Here is a 19,094-nt window from a genome sequence, read left to right on the forward strand (position 1 = left end):
GAAAAAAAAATAGAATTGCTGCAGAAAAGTCAGATTAAAGTCTAATATTCTTACTTTTGTACACTGTTTTTGCTTTCCTTGGCAAACTATGAATTTTTTCAGTTTGTTTTTGATATACTTAACTTTTTATTATTTTACAGTATTATGTCTTGACTTGGGAATATACACTCATTTTGAAACAGAACTCCAGCAATCAATCAATTTGAAGAAAGCATTATTTGAAATCACTGGAATGCTTTATGTGGAGTGAAAAACATACAAATGGAATCTGCATGGAATAAGAATATTTCATTTTTCATTCAGAAATTTGGATATTGCCTCAATTTCCTGAAAATCTACTATTAGGTTTCTCCCAAGATTTGAGAAAATTTCACCTATCATTTGTTTGAATATGGACTCTGCTTTCTCTCCTCCTCTGTAACACACACACACACACACATATATATGTGTATATATATATATATATAGAGAGAGAGAGAGAGAGAGAGAGAGAGACAGAGAGAGAGAGGAAGAGCAAAAGGGGGAGGAGAAAGAGACAGATAGAGGAGATGCTAAAGAACTAGAGTATCATCTAGCAAAGTCATGTGCCTTTTAATGTAAGCTATCTATAAGTCCAAGATAATTGTCACTGCTTCTTCAATTTCTGATATTTCCTCCTCTATGTGATTAAGTCTACCATTAAATTTTCCACATTAACAAGAATTTCACTCATGTACTCTTCACATACAGCATCTCTACTCATATTTTTCTTTTTTATATATTTATTTTATTTATTTATTCCCTTTTGTTGCCCTTGTTGTTTTTATTGTTGTAGTTATCATTGCTGTCATTATTGTTGGATAGGACAGAGAGAAATGGAGAGAGGAGGGGGAGAGAAAGAGAGACACCTGCAGACCTGCTTCACCACCTGTGAAGGGACTCTCCTGCAGGTGGGGAGCCGGGGCTCGAACTCCTTACTCCAGTCCTTGTGCTTTGCACCACCTGCATTTAACATATTTTTCAATCTTCAATCTGTGTTTGGTAGATATTCTGCATCTTCCTAAGTATTACTGAAGAAGGTTCTTCTAAATTCTTTACTGAATAACTTCTTCACTTTTATGTCTGTATATTTGTCATTTCATACACAGTCAGAACTCCATCTTATTTTCATGATGGATTTTTGTTGACATTCTGTTTACATATGTATTAGCTTCTATTGACTCCCTGAAGGTGGCACTGAGACTACAGTGTTGTAGAGAGGGAAAGGACAATAAATGGAGTCATGGAAAATGAAGGTAAATCTTGATGTTAGTAAAGTAGGGAGTGTCAAACATACAACTCAGTGGGAATAACTTATCTTAACCTTTCTACTTTTCCAAAACCCTAGTTCAGATTTGCTGAAGTTCTCTTACCTGCATGTGAAATAGGGTAGCATCAGAGTTCTTGTCTCTATGTGAGAGACATGGTCTTATTATGAATTGTAGCAGCTCCTATACTGATTCAGTTCCCTAAAGAAGGGGTCAGAGGACTTGACCAATCTAATACAGCTAAGATATATCTCAAATATTAGGACAATTCCCTTTTTGACCCAAGTACTATATCCCTGCCAATATCACAGGGGCCCACCCCCTTTCAGGAAGTTCACTGAAGTTAGGCATTTTAGTGTCCTCTGTTCTATGAACAATGGAAACTGGTGCCCTATGGCACAAATTCTTACGTCCCTCCAGTGTTTACTACCAATTGCTATCACAAACCTTTAGGTATACAGATGCTTGTGTCTTTTAGTCAAACCCAGCTGTGAGCTGATGAGGTTTTCCTATAATGTGTTTTCAAGTTGTTTAACAGGAAACATAATTTTGCAGTTCCTATTCTTTCAGGACTCCACATCTCTTAAAGATAAATTTTCAATTATCTTTCTATTATTTCCATAGAATAATTATAAAATCTTATTATTTAATACAGTTATATTAACATTTTCAGAAAAATAGGAAAATATTTTATGTAGGCAGGCTTAATGTAAATTTATTATTATTTTCTAAATAATTCAATATGTGTTATATTTGTCAACTTACAGCTTTTAAAATGTTCTTATATATACTCTTATTCCAAATAAACATTCAACTTCATACTATCCTGTATTCAATATTAGGTAGTCTCTTTCAAAAGGTCTTTAAAAGACAAAAGTTAAATATCCCATAAGATCTGCATCTTCCCCTTAATAGATTATTGTGATGCTACAGAGCTAATCAAATGTTTTGCTCAAAGGAAATTTCTTCCGAAAATGATCTTCAGGATTCAAGAAGTTTCAGCCATGTTGTGACAATAAATCTAAAGAATTCTGGGCTCTTGGAGGTCCTTAGAATCTCTCCATTTAGGGTACAATGAGTGGCAAAATTATTCATCGCTCCTAAACTTTTAACTACTAACTGACTAAGTGACTGGGTTGAGCCAGGTGAGATCTCCCAAATCCACAGCAAGCAGAAATCACTAGCATCTACTCCATGAATACACTGGACCAGAGCTTCCTCATCATATTGATATTAGAACTGGAGGATGGAGCATGAGTAGGGGATTTAAACAATATACAGACAGCCTGAGTCAACAAAAGGGAACACAGCCTTTTCTTGTCTAATTGCAAACCCTGAGGTAGAATTTGTCACACTCTTACCAGTTTTCACAGAAAATTAATCAAAGACAATCAGAAGAGGGAACTTGGTGTCGCTATCTAAACAACCATCACAATATTGAGATAGTTTCAGGGATTTTCCTAATGGTACATTTTTTTTCTACCTGAAAAAATGAAGCTATCTAGCACTATTTCAGCTCTCTCCAGTTGGATTCTCAGAGCACACCTGGTCTTCCTAACCAACCCTTCTCCAGAGTACTTGCCATTTAGATTTTTTTCATTGTTATCTCCACAAAGTTGCCATCATGGAACCCAGCTGCCATGGCTATATTTGGCAAAAAAAAGTTTCTGCAAGGGTCCAAGATCAAAGAAACATCTTGCCTTTCTTGAAAGTTTGGAGCATGAAGCAGACGGGGAGTCAACTGATACACTACGTAGTTGCACAGGAATGAAGCTATTTCCTATGTGAGAATAAGTATGCGCCCTTTCTCTCTCTACTCAGCTCCAGGTCAAAGGGCATCCTCAACAACCAGTGAATTTCAACCTTGGCTTACTGTCACGTAGACATGCTAACCATGTCTACATGACATGATATATCCATTTTGACTCACACATATCAAAATTATCATCACACCAAAGTGATTGTTTAGGGAACTGGGATTACAAATCAGATAGTTGCCAAACAGTGTCTAGACCTAGAGCTATATCCTAAAGAAATGTCGTTTTTAGGGAACAATGGATGCATAATTTCCTGACACAAAAGAGGCAATTCCTAATACTGAAAAATAAGGAGTTTTTGTTGTAGACTATCAAGTATCATCATATTTCAGCCACTTCTTTGTTGGGTTTATTTAAACTATTGAGACTTTGTTTTAAAAATGTACCAAAAAGTTATAAAGTCTTTGGCTGTTAATAATATACTTCCCAATAAATAATGACATCTCTTAACAATACTCTGTATTATTGCTAGGAAAAAAACAACATCTATACTCCCAACTGAAAAAAAATCAGAATTTTGATGTGATCTGCCCAAGACAATGAGGGAAACAGAAGAGAGAACTCTAGTTCCTTCTCAGTCAGTCACACTCTTCGTACAGTAGCCCAGCTATATATGTAACACTGTTCTTTCTTCCTGTTGGATCTACACTTCACATTCTCTCTCTCCTCCCATATGTTGGAGCAAACATACAGAAAATGAAATGTGATTTACAATAAAGTTTGTTTATTGCTCTTCTCCCACTCCCTTAATGGGGAAGTGAGGGAAACTGCTTGACGATGCAAAGGCTAAGTATGTTTTCCTGACATCTCAGTTGGCTTCTTATTTGGGTTTAAACATTCTGACATGGTATGGTTGAGACTCTTGCCAAGCACTTACCAGGAAACGAGGAGGAATAGTGTGTATAGATGTTCGGGGGCGGGAGAGCCAGGTGGTAGTGCATCCAGTTATGCTACATAGTTCAGAGCACAAGGAGAGGGAGTCAGGAAGTAACACAGGGGTTTAAGGACTGGCATAAGGATCCTGGTTTGAGCCCCTGGCTCCCAGTCCCTTCACAGGCAGTGAAACAGGTCTACAGGTGTTTATCTTTCCTCTCTCTGTCTTCCTCTCCTCTCTCCATTTCTCCCTATTTAACAACAACATCAAGAACAACAATTAAAACAAAACAAACAAAAAAGGCAACAAAAGGGAAAATAAATAAATGTAAAAAAATTTTTAAAAAAAGCACAAGGACTAGCACAAGGATCTCAGTTCAAATCCCCCACTCCCCACTTGCCTGGAGGGTCACTTCACAAGCAAGTGGTAAAGTAGGTCTGTTAGTGTCTATTTCTCTCTCTCTCTCTATATATATATATATATATACATACATACATATATTCCCCTCCTCTCTCAATTTCTCTCCATCCTATCAGAGAGAGAGAGAGAGAGAGAGAGAGAGAGAGGGAGAGGGAGAGGGAGAGGATATGACAACATGAACTTTGAAGAGAGGAGGTTATTAGGTGCACCAGGATAGGGCACAAAAGTGAGGCCTTAATAGCACTGGAACAAAGAATTTGCAGAACAAAGGACTTGCAGAACAAAGATGGGAGGTCAAGCAAAGGTATGCAGATGAAAAGTGAAACATCTGTAAATTGAGAAGTAATTTGCCTTATGCTGGGGTTGGGCTCTGGAATCCCTTCATGAGCTCCCTCTGGAGATGGGAGCAGGTCTTGCCAAGGCAGGCACAGGCAGCTGATTCCTCCTACATCTTAGTTTTACTTGTAAAGTTGTTGCCCCTTTCTCGGGTTTTAGAGTCTGGAGTTGGGAATGTTCATCCTTAAGCTTTAAACTGAATCCCACCACTAACTATCTCTGTGACTTCAAGAAATTCAGACACCTACTTTTTTTTCCCTAAAAAATGAGAGATAATTATTTATAGCAGTACCTAATTTAGAGAATGACATTAGAGTAGTAGTAAACTATAAAAGTCAAGTGCATACTCTAAATCTATGCAAAGATACCTCAACAATATGGTGATTTTAGGGGGTCAGGAGGTGGCGCAGTGGGTTAAGCGCATGTGGCGCAAAGCGCAGGGACCGGCGTTAAGGATCCCGGTTCGAGCCCCCGGCTCCACACCTGCAGGGGAGTCGCTTCACAGGCGGTGAAGCAGGTCTGCAGGTGTCTATCTTTCTCTCCCCTTCTCTGTCTTCCCCTCCTCTCTCCATTTCTCTCTGTCCTATCCAACAACGAATTGCGTCAACAAGGGCAATAATAATAACCACAACGAAGCTACAACAAGGGCAACAAAAGGGGGGAAAAATGGCCTCTAGGAGCGGTGGATTCATGGTGCAGGCACCGAGCCCAGCAATAACCCTGGAGGAGGAAAAAAAATAAAAATTAAAAAAATAAATAAAAATATGGTGATTTTAGTTCCACAATAAAATGTTTCACATAAACATTTTGTTTCCCTGTAATACAAAAAAAGAATGCTCCCTTTATACTAAAGCCTATAAATGTGCAATAACATTATGCCTTAAAAGGATGCATACCTTAGTGAAATGTGGCAAAGAGACATGAAATGAGCATGCATTGTTAGGAGGGGATCACCTATAACTTGCTTAATAATTTACAAACCTTAAATTTGTGTGTGTGTGCATGTGTGTAACTTGTGAAGTATAATAAACAAAGTTTACCACTGTTGCACCCTGCCCTTTCCTATTACATGATTTAGGAGATATCAAGTAAATAATATAACCCTGTATAATAGCTAAATAGCAATAAGACTAATCCTTCATATAACTATATTACTAGAATTTGTTATTTGTTAAATACTTAGACTAGCCCTCACAACAGCATACAGATTGTCAATTATTTTTATGTCCATACCCCAAGTTCCTAGAGTCCTATAAGAGAACACTGCATAGATATATAAAACTTTAAATAAAACCAACATAAAATATATTTTCAAGATAGCTAAATCAAGGTTAAGGCAGTGAAAATCACTCTACACAACCTAAAAGCAAAACATTTAAAACAAAACCAACTTCAGCAAATAATTTGAGACAGAACCTCATTTGATAGCAAACTTCCTAAAATGTTTCAGACTCAGTTTATAAAAAAAATTTTAATACTCACCTTTTCAGAAGGTCAATATTTAGTTAATTCTATATTTCACTATACCACAAATACAAGGCAAAATGCTTAGTATGTGACCTGCTTTGGTCATGGTACAGCAAACCATGTGTTATAAGCACGACTTGAAAAGTATTTGTATAATAGAATTTGTACGATTGGAACATCCCTTCCATGTGGAGAAGCCTGTGATAGCCTGTTAAAAACATCTACTTCAGCCAACAATAAGCACCAAGCTCCTAGCATATGAGAGAGACCATCTTAGCTCAATCAACCCTGACTGAGTCAACTTCAGATAACTACTACTGCATGAGTGATCCAAGATAAGACAAGCAGAATTGGGGTAGCTGAGTCCTGTTCAAATAACTGACCCAAAGAAATAAAATAAGTAAAATATGTATGTCTTTAAATTACTAATTTTTGGACTACGATAGACCAAACCTAACTGTTAGAAACAAGCTTAATCTTTTCATGGAGCAGTAATAGCAATATGGGACACAGTAATTGTTGCTGGAGGATCTGAGGTATTCTTGTAAGCAGGAGAGTCACTTGACTATAACTTGCCAGAACTATTAGGTTGGGAGAATGTTGAGTAGTATTGCTGTTGCCTTTTACCTGCCTTTCATCCAGTAACTTAAGGGTCAACTACATGGGGGAAAGTAAGTCCTGTGTTATCAGAAAAGTCACAACTTACTTTTCTATGTTTTTCTATACAAAAATGCACCATGACTTCTCCAGCATTCCAACTGACATTTATGGTAACACTAGTAGGCTAGAGGAGAAAGAAATAATGCTACATTTTAGGAGAGTCACCTACCTTTTTGTACCTACTGATAATAATAAAGCACTGTTCAGCAAACAGCTTAGTATTGACCAGCCTACTACCTGGATATGACCTTCTACTTTAGTGACTGCCGTTACTCTTCCAGCATAACTGCTGCAAATAGGAGAAGGTGAGAGGCACAGAGCAGGGAAGGATTCTGAACAAAGACAACATCTCTCAGGATTGTAGAACCAAGAGGCCTGCTAATCTCTGGTGAGGTTGATTCCAGAATAAATAAGTCCAAATTATTTATCACTCAGTCCAAATTATTCCCTTAAAAAGGAAAACCAGGGACTTTTAGGGGATGGTTTGTCCAAGGTCACATAGCTAGTCATGATTAAGCTAACTCATGAACTCAACTTTGAGAACTCAGAATTAACTAAGGCACAAGATGTATAAACACTAGGGTTCAAGGAAAGAACCACATCAAGCACATTTTAGTTTAATCATCCTTCTGTTCTTAATTTGTGAAAAACTGTCACCAAAGACAGCCAAGGAAACCTCATGGCACACTAATAATTTTTCAAATAATGACTAAGAAGTTCGGTTGGTCAAAGACTAAGAGAGGGTAAAATCCATTAACGTTTTACCAATGATAAAAACTGATATTTACCTGTAGTCCTTCTGCATCTATCATACCAGTTAGTAAAGGATACAAGTAGTGCATTTTATAGAGTGAAACAAACTAACCTAATATAAACAGTGAGGGGCCATGTGGTGGTGTGCCTGGTTGAGTGCACAAGGACCCAGGTTCAAGCCTCCAGTCCCCACCTGCAGGGGAGAAACTTCACAAGCAGTGAAGCAGGGCTTCAGGTGTCTCTGTCTCTTTCCCTATATACCTCCCACTCCCCTCTCACCTTCATGTGGTCTCTGTCCAAAAATAAATAAATAGACAAATTTAAAAAGAAGGAAAACAATATAAACAGTGTAAATCATTCCTAAATGTGGATATAGGCATTTGTGTTAAATTTAACATATATATTTTGTCTTAGGTCAAACTCTTGGGGAAAATTACCTGGTTAATTTCTGTATCTAATATACCACTCAATGTCAACAAGTGATTAAACTACTCAAAGTCTCTAATAGTCCATCAGTAAAAAATAAGACAGTTGAACCTCAAGTCTGAAGCAACATAGCAGGATGGAAAACACTTAGAATATAGTCACAGTTGAGACTGAACCCAAGACACGGCAATTCACCTTTTTCTCTCATCTAGTTAAATGAAGAAAAAGCCCCCATTTCAGAGAGGGTGCACAAGAAAGAAGAGCAATTCACTTAAAATTGTACAACGAGGTGCCTGATACATAACTACTGCACTCTGCTAAATAAAGACCAGATAGTGATGATGACTCAAACAATTACTCAACTGCAACTCTGTGCCAGAATTTACTCTAGGGGTGAGGATATGGGAAACAACAAAACTGATCAGCTCTCTGACTCATGGAGAACCACAGCTCTAATACCGGAAATGCTCTGTGCCCTTCACCACAGAAAGGTTCTGATCTGTATTATGACTCCCTAAGAATCTCAACCTAGGCTACAAAGTCCTCAACTTGCTTAAGAAGAAGTCATGTACTGGAATGGAATTCCTGAGTCTTGATCGTCAGTAGACCAAGGGAAGGAGTTTGTGCTAGGGCTGGACTTCCATCATAGCTCCTTCCCACTTCTCCTTTTCCAAAACTGTTTCTCAAACCTACACCAAGTCAGAAAACACACTTGAAAGCCGTTTGCTCAGAAGCAGTACCATCTATTTTCCACCAGAGGTCGCCCTCTCACACAGGCCCAAGAGAACAGGATCTGGTTTTGCCTTCTCAGCAGCAGTGACATTATTTTCTTTCTCTATTTTTATCTATTAAAAAGATTTCTTCACAGCCATAACTTAGATCTCTACACTAAAATGGAGCAACAGGAAGATATAATGGTGCATTTCATTTATGAATGACCTATAATAAATTACTCTGAAGTGTCCCAAGTGCCAGAAGACAGAATGCTTTGTCTGCCCATGGACTGTATTTCACATACTTTAATTTAGCTGACACATAAAACTCATTTGACATTTCCCAGGTATTTGGGGGGGGGGTCAGGGATGGGGGTGGCAGTGGAAGGGGACCACTGCAGGGCTGGGCAGGGAGTGGAGGCAACATGCAGTTTTAAGGATATTTGGTTCTTGTTGAGGGTTAAGGTATGGAGCCTGGGTAACCCTGGCAACACGAGGTCGTTCCCCAGCAGATTGTTGTCCAAGATGAGTTCCTCCAGGCTCCCAAACGCACTCAGTCCTTCCAGTGACCTGCAATGACAAAGGCAACAGGAAAAATGATCCTGCACTAAATCAGGGAGGCCATTATGAGCCGAAATAAATATTTTAACCTTCCCTTTCAGGACTGGGAACAGTTTGGGCTTGGTGCCTGTCAGCAAAGTGAATGACAAGAATTAGTAGTGGGAGCCGGGGTGGGGGGCGGCGGGGGAGAAGGGGCCGCTGGCACTCACTGCATCCTTCAAGCATTGCCAACATGAAGGATGAGGGTCACTTAGTGAGTAGCCAGGATCCAAAACAAAGGGCTTCAGATACGGCCTGCAGGATAAATTTGTCAATGTCTTGTGCCTTCAGGCACCCAGCCTGGGCTGACCCTAACCTCCATTCCCAAGATAAATAACTCTGTCACAGTTCACCTTCATTCCCTGGACACAAATTTAAGTTGTCATCCATCATTCCTGCCCAGAAATATCATACCCCTCTTACAATAATAAATATAACTTCAAGTATCATTTCTTAGCGGTTCTCCTCTGCACATTCATAGGAAGCAGCAAGGAAAGGCTTTCTTTCTCTCTGTTCTGTGCCTTTGACTCATTTTTCCTTTACATTTTTTTTTGTTCTTTGCTAATCACTTAATTTGCTTTTGCTCAGTGTTTCTGTGACTATCCAAAAAGCAAGGGCTCTATCACTTAAATCTCAGAGTAAAGCTTTTTATTCCTTTCAAGACTTCTATTTGATTTTGTTTGTATTAGGGTGGTATAGGAAAGGGGCTGGTATATTTTCTATCTCAATGCTCCTGGCTCCTTCAAGATGTATTTTAATATATGGAAAGTTTTTTTTTTTTGAAAGAAGTGTTGAGTACAGCAATGTAGATGTCGAGGCAGTAAATAAACAGGCATCTGAAAGAAGTACCCCACACAGGGAGGAAAAATATCAGAAAGAGAAAAACAGCCTTGTTTACACACTTAGCTGAACATTAACTCTGAATGTTCTGGGCAAACTAGTAGGGAAGTGAAGGCGATATAGAAGAGTAGCTGTGTGCTTGTGTTTAGCTCAGTGTATAAAGACAGTAAGTTTTAAAGGTCACCCATTGGATGGACATACATAACGACACATCTGCCCAGCCATCCTACTTGATAGACTCAAGAGCTATGCTGAGCCTGCACAGGCTGACATGAGCTAGAACACTGACCCAAGGGGAGACTCACACAGAATCTCCTGGCTAGTTTATAAAATATGATGAATTAGGGAGGTGTCATACACACTACTTACTCATTCACTGATAGCACCTACATTTACAGACCTGCCTGTCAGCATGGGCAATGCCAACACATGTGGTGTGAGTAGGAACTGTAGCACGAGAGCTATCTGGAGGCACTTGTGGAACCTCTGTTTAAAGGACTCTAAAATAGCAAGTCATCACTTGGGAGGTGTTTTGAATAAGCAGTTCAAGTGTCACACTCTGCACTGGAGAGACAGCTCACTGGGTAGGCCATTTGCCTTGCCGTGTACCTGACTCAGATTTGAGCACTAACACTACGTGAGAGGTGCTGCAGTACCAGGGGATATTCAGAATAGGTGTTTTTCCTCTCTCTGTGTCTCTCTATTTGCATGAAAACGCTGAACCAGAACAGTGAATTGCACATTGGTAAAGCCCAGGTCCAGCAAAATAAAGAATTAGATTGACAGACTCCACTGGACCTAGAGATACACATTCAAGTGCCATTCTCCTGGACTTTAGGGTGTTCCCGCCAGAACGGAGCACTCAGACTGTGCTGACTCCAAGAGCCAAGGCTACTTGTTCCACAGAAGGAGGGTGCAGTTCACATATTTAGGGGTAAGAGTCGGTAGGGCCATCGTGTTTCATTTATCCTGTCTCTTTTCTCTATTCTTCGGGAACTTAGAACATACACAGGAGGAAGGTCTAGAATTAGACCTCAGTTCCACTAGCAGCGTAAGTCTGGAACCTATACAAAACCCATCTGAAGGACCTAACTCTATGCTGCTTGCCACTCATAAGATCTTATGGAAAACAGGTGAAAGGAGAGTAACAAATCACCAGCAAGTGCTGATTTCTTGCTCTCCCTTCTTCCTTTCAGTGACTTTTCTGAATCTCAGAGTGAAGATCAGCCTAACAGCCTCGGTTAGTTACCACCTGGTAAGAGCCAGTGTCTGTCCCAAAGTCACATCATTCTGAGGGTGGGTGAATAAATAAGCAAACAAAGGTACTCAGGAAGTCTGCCTTCTACAGGGAAATGTCAACCTTTCTCGATTCCCATTCTCCACGGGGGTAAGTAAGTGATTACTCCGAAGTGTTTTTCAGAACATAGTTCTTTTTATCACAACCACCTCACCCCAATACAAGGTATCTTAGGGATGGCTAATAAACCTTTGTGTGCACATAGAGTTGGGCTCTGGTCAGAAGCAGCATCCAAACACATGCTTCTCCAAGTTATGTCATGCAAATATAATGCTTATTGGCAACTGGCAAGAAAGCTACCTTCCAAAAATGCTTCTGGGGGGGTATTAAAAAAAAAATGACACAGCACGAAGACTGACAAAGCCAGGGGAACAGTAGAGGGAGTGTCCACAGAAACAAATTTTCCATGGTGTGTGTGGGTGTATGTCCCTCCAAGGGGTGCTCTGGGGTAAGTGAAACTTCAGATTGGGAACAGGAAATTTGGGTTCAAGGCCTCTGTGTCTGTGTTGCCTGTCTGTTTCTGAGACTTGTTTTTAATCACATAGTATTATTCTTTCTCAGTTAAAGAGAAAACAAGTTGGGAGGGAGAAGTGGGGGGCTACTAATTAATAAAGCCTTGCCTTCACATCACCAGTGAGTGCCTTTGGTAATTAATCAGCTGAATCGAGAGCTGGGAGATTGGAGGCAGGACACAGCGTGGGCTATAGTGGAAATATAGGTTCAGGCTAGAAACAGGATTTCTAGGACTTCACTTGCAATGTGAAAGGCAATGGCATGACCTTTAAAATGGTTAAACTTTTCATTATTTAAAATGTTTACTTGTATGTGTGTGTGTTTTCTTTTTCTTTTCTTTTTTTTTTTTTGCTACTGGTTGTCTGGAAGGAATTGAGGAAAAGATAATTTGTATCAGTCTCTGAGCTCACAATGCTCAGTACACTTTATAGCTACAAAGGAATGGATAAGTGTTGTGAAATAAAATGGCAAGGCCAGAAAGACTTCAAGGATACCCATAGATCTGTGTTGCTTAATGGAACAGCTGTATGAAAAAGATGAAGGGAGTGTACTTTCTCTGTAACCATACGTGTGGACTCCAAAATGCACCCCAGACCTGCCACTCCAGGAGCACTTCCCAGCTTGGTTGGTTGGCAGTGACTGCAGACAGATGTCTGAGGGCTGAGCTGGGAAGCAAGGCAGGTCCATCCACTGGGATCAACAGCTATACGGGAGGCAAAACATCACCCTCAAACTAGGCACAGCCAGCTGGAGAGTGGTCTTCCCTGCCCAGTAAAGACATGCCATGGGCAGGCATGGAGGCCTGGTGTGCTGCCCCGTTTGTGGCTGGTGATTTGTTCAGAAAACCTAATCAGCACCTCTGAAGCACACTGCAGGCTGCCTGCCTCAGTCCCACCAGCAGGAAAACTGCCCGTTATCTCACCCACAGGTACCATCACAGTTCTCCTCTTCACTGCCTTTGCAGAGCTTCGACTCACCTCCCCCAGGAGTCTCGGCTGTGGCTGCTGCCTGTTAAGTCCCAGTGCCTTTTCCAGAGTCGCATCAAGATGACAAAACATCACAACGCATTTGGCTCCAGAGGATTCAAACACAGAGAACTTTTAAGTTTCCACTGTAATTAACCCTATCCTCGTTAAGATAATTATGATCAAGCTTCCTGTCACAGTTAATATCCCAGCATCATTGCCTGTGGCTCACACTCTGCCCTCATTAGCTTATAAAAACAGCAGTGCTAAACAGGCGGCTGCCGCCTTACTCAAGCTAGACCAGGGTCTGTGAGTCCATATGGAAGACTTGCAGGGCAGCAGGCACCACAAAGGGGCCTGAATCCTTCTCCCACATGCTCCTGGGTGGTGCACGCTCTGTACCTCCATCCTTTTCCTAAATGTTAGCCACTAGTTGAGATGAGAAAGAAGGCCAAGACCTAATTGAAGATGATGGGTTTGATGACTCCTCCCTGCCCCTTCCCCCACACCCCAAATCACCAGAACACACCTACAGATTCCATCATTCAAGAAATGCCAGTCTTATCCCTAGGATGTAGGCTGTGGCAAGAATTAGACTGTTCTTTCCTCAACTCCCAGTCTAGGCCAGCAGTGACTCTTGGCATAAGCTAGGTAGGGAACATAAGGAAGCAGTTAGCCATGAACATAGAACAAGTAATGTGTCCCTCTCTTCAAACATGGTGGGTGGGCCTCAAGTCCAGAACCAAAGACTGGGATGTTTTTAAACCAACTAAGAAAATAAGAGAGGGAGGGGAGGAGGGATAGATAACAGACAGAGAGAGAGAGAGAGAAAGAGAGAATGCCAGCCCTGCAGTGGATGTGACCCAGGTTCAAGTCCTCCACCACATGGAAGGTGTTTTCGCACCAGAGGATGCATTGGTGCTGTGATATTTCTCTCATGTTTGTGTGTCTCTGTCTCTATCTGAATGAAAAAACAGCTAAAGCAATGATACTGAGCATATCTGAGGTCCCAGCTCCATAAGATAAGTAGAATCTTTACCAACATCCTCCACTATACCTACCCAACAACCCATAGAGAAAATTTTAACAGAGAGAACAGAGAGATGATGGCAACTCTAGAGGACTGACTCTGTCTGTCTGATATTTACCACACTGGGAAGTCCTACAGACCTGCAAGAGTTGCTTGTTACCTGTTCAGTATGGTCTTTCTGGATGATTTCTGTCTGCCTCAAAAGACATCTCAATGTAACCTCCATAATATCTGGAAAATTGTCAAATGCGATTTGAGAACTCAGTAGCTTCTTGCCAACTGCGTGCTGCTAAATCCATGTGCCTATGAGTTGTGAAGAGAAATGCTGCCAAAAGAATCCCAAGGGCAGGGCAGACAGGTGCCTGGAGGTGACTGGCCAGGGGCTGGCAGGGCGGTATCTAAATCCCTAGTCTTTCAGAGGCTAGAATGCCTGTCTTTACCCTAACGCAGAAGTGTCATTCAGTAAGTTGGCATTGGTACACGAGTACTAGTTACAATAACTACTTTGCCAGCTTGTAAATAACTGCTTCAGTGGCTCCTCCTTCTACCATGGCCACTCCTGAGAGCCTCAGATCTCTCCACAACCCACGGCCTCTCAGGTCAATATTTTCTGATTGGTCAGTGTAGTGTTTAAATAATTCAAACATCACCCCTGCCAGTAAGAACAGTAACCAGTACATCTCTTGCTCTTACCACCATGCCAAAAGTGTGGTGTTGGAAAAACAGAGGGTCCTTGAGAAGATATTTGCAAATGAACTGAGCACAGAGGTCATGCTCAGAGCTATAGGGAGAAGACTAGAGACTCGGCTATGCACAGGGGATGATAGGAGGAAAAGGAGCAAAGGAAGATATGTGCTGTGACTGCTCATGTCCTCAGATATGACCCGATGGCACTACAGATATTTTCGAGAAAGGTTAATATCAGGAGATAATCTACCAAAAATAACTTCTAGTCACCTACTTAACTTACACATGTGTATGTTATACATGTGTATCTATATATAGAATGGCATTCTATACAACTACTATAGTATGTGTATAGTTAAGACTAGGAAATCTCTTCACATATTTTTGTCATTCAGATCACATCACCAGGCATACCTTCACAAATAATTAGATAAATCAATATTCTATATGGTAAGTGTATCTATGTGACAGTAGATGGTGTCTATAGAAATAGGAGTATATGGAAATTTCTCTGGGCTAAGAAAGACAATGTATAATAATGATACCATGTGACAGCACATCACATATTTGCCAAAGTCACCCCCAAGTCCCAGTTTAGCTAATGAGATTATCAATGATCTCTGAGTTGTAGGAAATAAAATCAAAACTGGCATAAGGAATCTATAAAATATTTAAAGTAGTACCTTGATGTGTGTACGTGTTTTAAACTCTAAGTGGTATAAAATGTTTCCATATACCATATTTAATAGTTAAAAACTGACAAATATGTCCCCAAAACAAATATAGAGAATGAATAAGGAGATGCAAATTTCCTTATTAGGTATTTGCTGTTCTCACTTTCTGTTCTGAAAGACAGAGAGAGAGAGAGAGACAGAGACAGAGAGAGAGAGAGAGAACACAGTACTGCTTCTGTGAATGGCATGCCCCCTTATAATATCCATAATACTCCCACATAATTTTGGGATTTGAACCCAAAGTAATATTGTTGTCCTATTAGGTAATATATTTCCTGGCCCAAAATCTCCAAATTTTGGACCCCCAAGTTTACCTATATGAAATTTGTTGTTAGACTTTATCTCAAGAGAACTGGTGTCTTCTTGCCTTAGGCCAACATAATTCATGCATCTGTTCATGCGTATTTTTTTTCTACTCACACTGTGAAAAAAGCTCAGCACTAAATGGCAACTCACCTCTAGAAAGGTAATACCTAGAGTCTCTGGATCTTCTTTTTAACTTTATAATTTAATATATTTGATATTTCATTTATCTGTGCAATGAGACAACCTAGTAGTAAAGGGTGTGAGAAACAATGATACAGCCTAGCTTATTTAACCAAAAGCAGAAGAAACTTAACTGTTTCGAAGTACTAAGTCTATGGCATTTTACAAGGCAGAAGAAAACAATAGAAAAATCATGCAAGAAAGAAAGATCCCGAATTTTTAATCACTGTATGAAGAAAATTGTTCAACAAAGGATTGAGCTGCTTTATGAGTCACTATACTATCTGATCAGAGTAGAGCCATGTAGAGGTTGAGAGAGAATTTCTGCAAAGAACAGATTAGGTTAGCAGTTCTCTAGTATCCTATGCAGTCTCATCTAATGGGAGTTTCTTTTCCTGTAACCACAGTTTACCTGGGCTGACAAGGGCCACTGTTTTCTTGCCAAAGGATTTCTTATTTTTCCGCATGGTGGAAGAACAGCAGCAGTTCTGTCCAGCTCTACTATTCATTCCCTCCACACTAAACTCTGTGCCTTGCTTTGATCATCCAGATAAGACTGTGAAAAGTCTTCTGAATGCTTCTGTAACTGTAGGGATATCATCCTATAACTTATAAAGCACATGTCAACACTCTTGACTTCTTACAGTCTAAAAACTACATATCAGAACCACAACTTTTTCTGTGTGAAATGTGCCCTGCCATGGCGTTCTCCACAGATTCATAGACTAAGACTGAGAAGATGTTCAGGGTATTCCGTATTCCATGTTCCATGTTATGGCAAGTGGTGGCTAGTGCTCAGAGAGGTAAAGCAGCTTATCTGAAACCATAAAAACATAACAACAAAGGCATACCTAGATCCTTCAGACATACAATATATGAATATACAACATATTCAACTATGTTAAACTACTTCTAACTAGTTTCTGGTTGTGGTTCAGAAATGGAAATTCATCAATACCACCTCCTTCATAGAAGCTACTGTGAAATGCATTAATTATCATAAAGATTTATAAAGAAACATCTAGGTGATCTTCAAATTTTCTTATTGTCCAATCTACACTTCTTTCCTGATTCTCCTCAATCCCCTGCATAACTGGTTCTGAGTCATACGACTCTCACAATGGTAAGCATGTCTTATGTAGAGTTGAATTGAAATCTGTCAGCTAGTAGACCCTTTGGCATGTTCTTCTACAACTCATCAATTAATTCACTAAAAAAATTATTGAGAGACAACTTTTTAGTCAGTGTTTTACTAGGCCCTGGGGCTCAAAAATGACTGCGGCATGTCCCTCTACTCTTAGAGGTAAAGATAAGGAAGTGTGGTATATTACACCGAAGCAAAAGACTCTGGGGTGGGTGGGGTGGGGGGAGGGTTCGGGTCTGGAACATGATGGCAGAGGAGAATCTAGTGGGTGTTAGTATTGTTATGTGGAAAACTGGCATGTATAAACTATTGTACTTACTGTCGACTATAAAACATTTATCCTCCAATAAGGAAATTTAAATTTTAAAAAGAAGGAAATGATCAAATAATGCAAAGTAATAGATCAGTGGTAACTTGTTCAGAAGAGGAGGAAATTTAAGGAAAAGGAGATAGACAGAAACGAAGTCCCAGTCTCAAAGTTGAATTTTAAATCTTTGTGCATCTCCTAAAATGTTATGCCACATTTCATGCAAAAGCCATATAAGAAATATCTTGATAATGGCTTTCAAGTAATGACACTAAAAAAAATGACTAAATACCAGAATGCATACTTGTGGTATTCACTTCCCTCGTGGCAAGTACTTGGTGAGCATCTACATACAGAATGTAAAAGATATTCAAGGCACGATATCTGCCTCAAGTGGGAAAGCAAAAGAAGGTGTATTTAAAATAAAGAGAGATAGTATACAATACCATGACATTAGTACCATGAATGAAGTAGGCTCTAAAGGTTGGAAGAGAAGCAATGAAGGGTGTTGTGATTACCTTTATTTTCCCACCTGATGCGTTAGCCCCAAAGTTATTACAGCAAAAAAATCTTTGGGGACAGAGATGAGGAGCACATTAGATGCCTCGTCTTGTTCCCATATTCCTGCCCATCTGGATGTCGTCTTTCAACAAATCTTTCCTGCATTCCTCCCATCCTGGTGGCAGAGTTTGGGCTTTGACTTTGTCTCAAATTATTTTGATTCACGGCTTGAGATTTTACAAAACCACACATGCACGCATGGAGCCTGTGGCCTCAAAATCTTGTTTGTTTTTAAGAGTCTAAAGAGTGAGTTTGTTTGGTGGGTTCTATAAATGGAGGTTTTCTTTACTAGGGATATGTAAGGGAGCGGACATGGTGTACTGCAGCCGTGGTATGTGTGCATGTCGCCATGGGGTGGAATTCATCACCTGGTGGGGGAGGCTCCCACAGCCATTGGGCAAACATATGTTGGGCCAAGAACACGACTCTTCAACCTCATGAACTATTTGCTTGAAAGATAACAGTGTCTCTTCCACATAAGCCTTTCACCACCCTCCATAAAGGGAATCTTTAATTCAACAGATGGTGTCTACTCATTGCAAATCAACCAGAAAGGGAGACATTTCATGGCTGGGCCTCAGGCCCTAGGGACATAGAAGAGCCCTAAATGTATACTTGCCCAAAGACCAGCTCCCCAAGGGTAGGAGCTGCTGGAACAGTATCAGGTCAGGAAAAGCATAAAAAGGTGCCAATTGCTGATTCTATGAGATTCCAGTAAGAAAAAAAAAGGTGAAAATATGTTTTCTGGACCAGAATACAAGATTTCTTTATATTTTTTCACAGGAAAGAAGGCCTTGGGTGATATGGTGAACTCCAAAAGTAGCTTGTTAGTAGAGCCATTTTCCTTCTTAAACAGTCCTAGCTCTATGCTCTGCAAAACCTTTAAAAGAACAATTTTGGGGGGTTTGCTCTCCATATAATGGTGCATTTTGAGTTTTAAAGATAACACATAAAATAAGTGATAATGCTGGGGACAAAAAAAGAGAGGGCTAATATAGAACATAATAAATATAAGTATTTCCAGAGTCTAATAGACATTGGTATGTACTCATCTGCCTCTTCAGCTATCTGATTGCTGCTCTGAACAACTGGCCAGAACAACTAGGTGAACATTTTCCCAGAAAAAAGATGTTATTCTGATGGAAGATGTCATGTCAACCCAGTAACGTAAAACAAAC

The 19,094-nt window shown here is 40.1% G+C and overlaps 1 protein-coding gene across 1 annotated transcript in view; it reads right to left on the minus strand.

The window, feature by feature from the left end:
* Positions 1-19,094, minus strand: part of LRMDA (leucine rich melanocyte differentiation associated) — a 1,384,659-nt gene that overhangs the window by 578,209 nt on the left and 787,356 nt on the right. The window contains exon 3 of the mRNA XM_060171730.1: positions 9,194-9,322. Coding sequence (XP_060027713.1) covers positions 9,194-9,322 — 129 coding nt within the window. The remainder of the gene's footprint in view (positions 1-9,193; positions 9,323-19,094) is intronic.

The sequence above is a fragment of the Erinaceus europaeus genome, chromosome 1 (genome assembly GCF_950295315.1).
Source record: "Erinaceus europaeus chromosome 1, mEriEur2.1, whole genome shotgun sequence".
NCBI classification, from domain to species: domain Eukaryota; kingdom Metazoa; phylum Chordata; class Mammalia; order Eulipotyphla; family Erinaceidae; genus Erinaceus; species Erinaceus europaeus.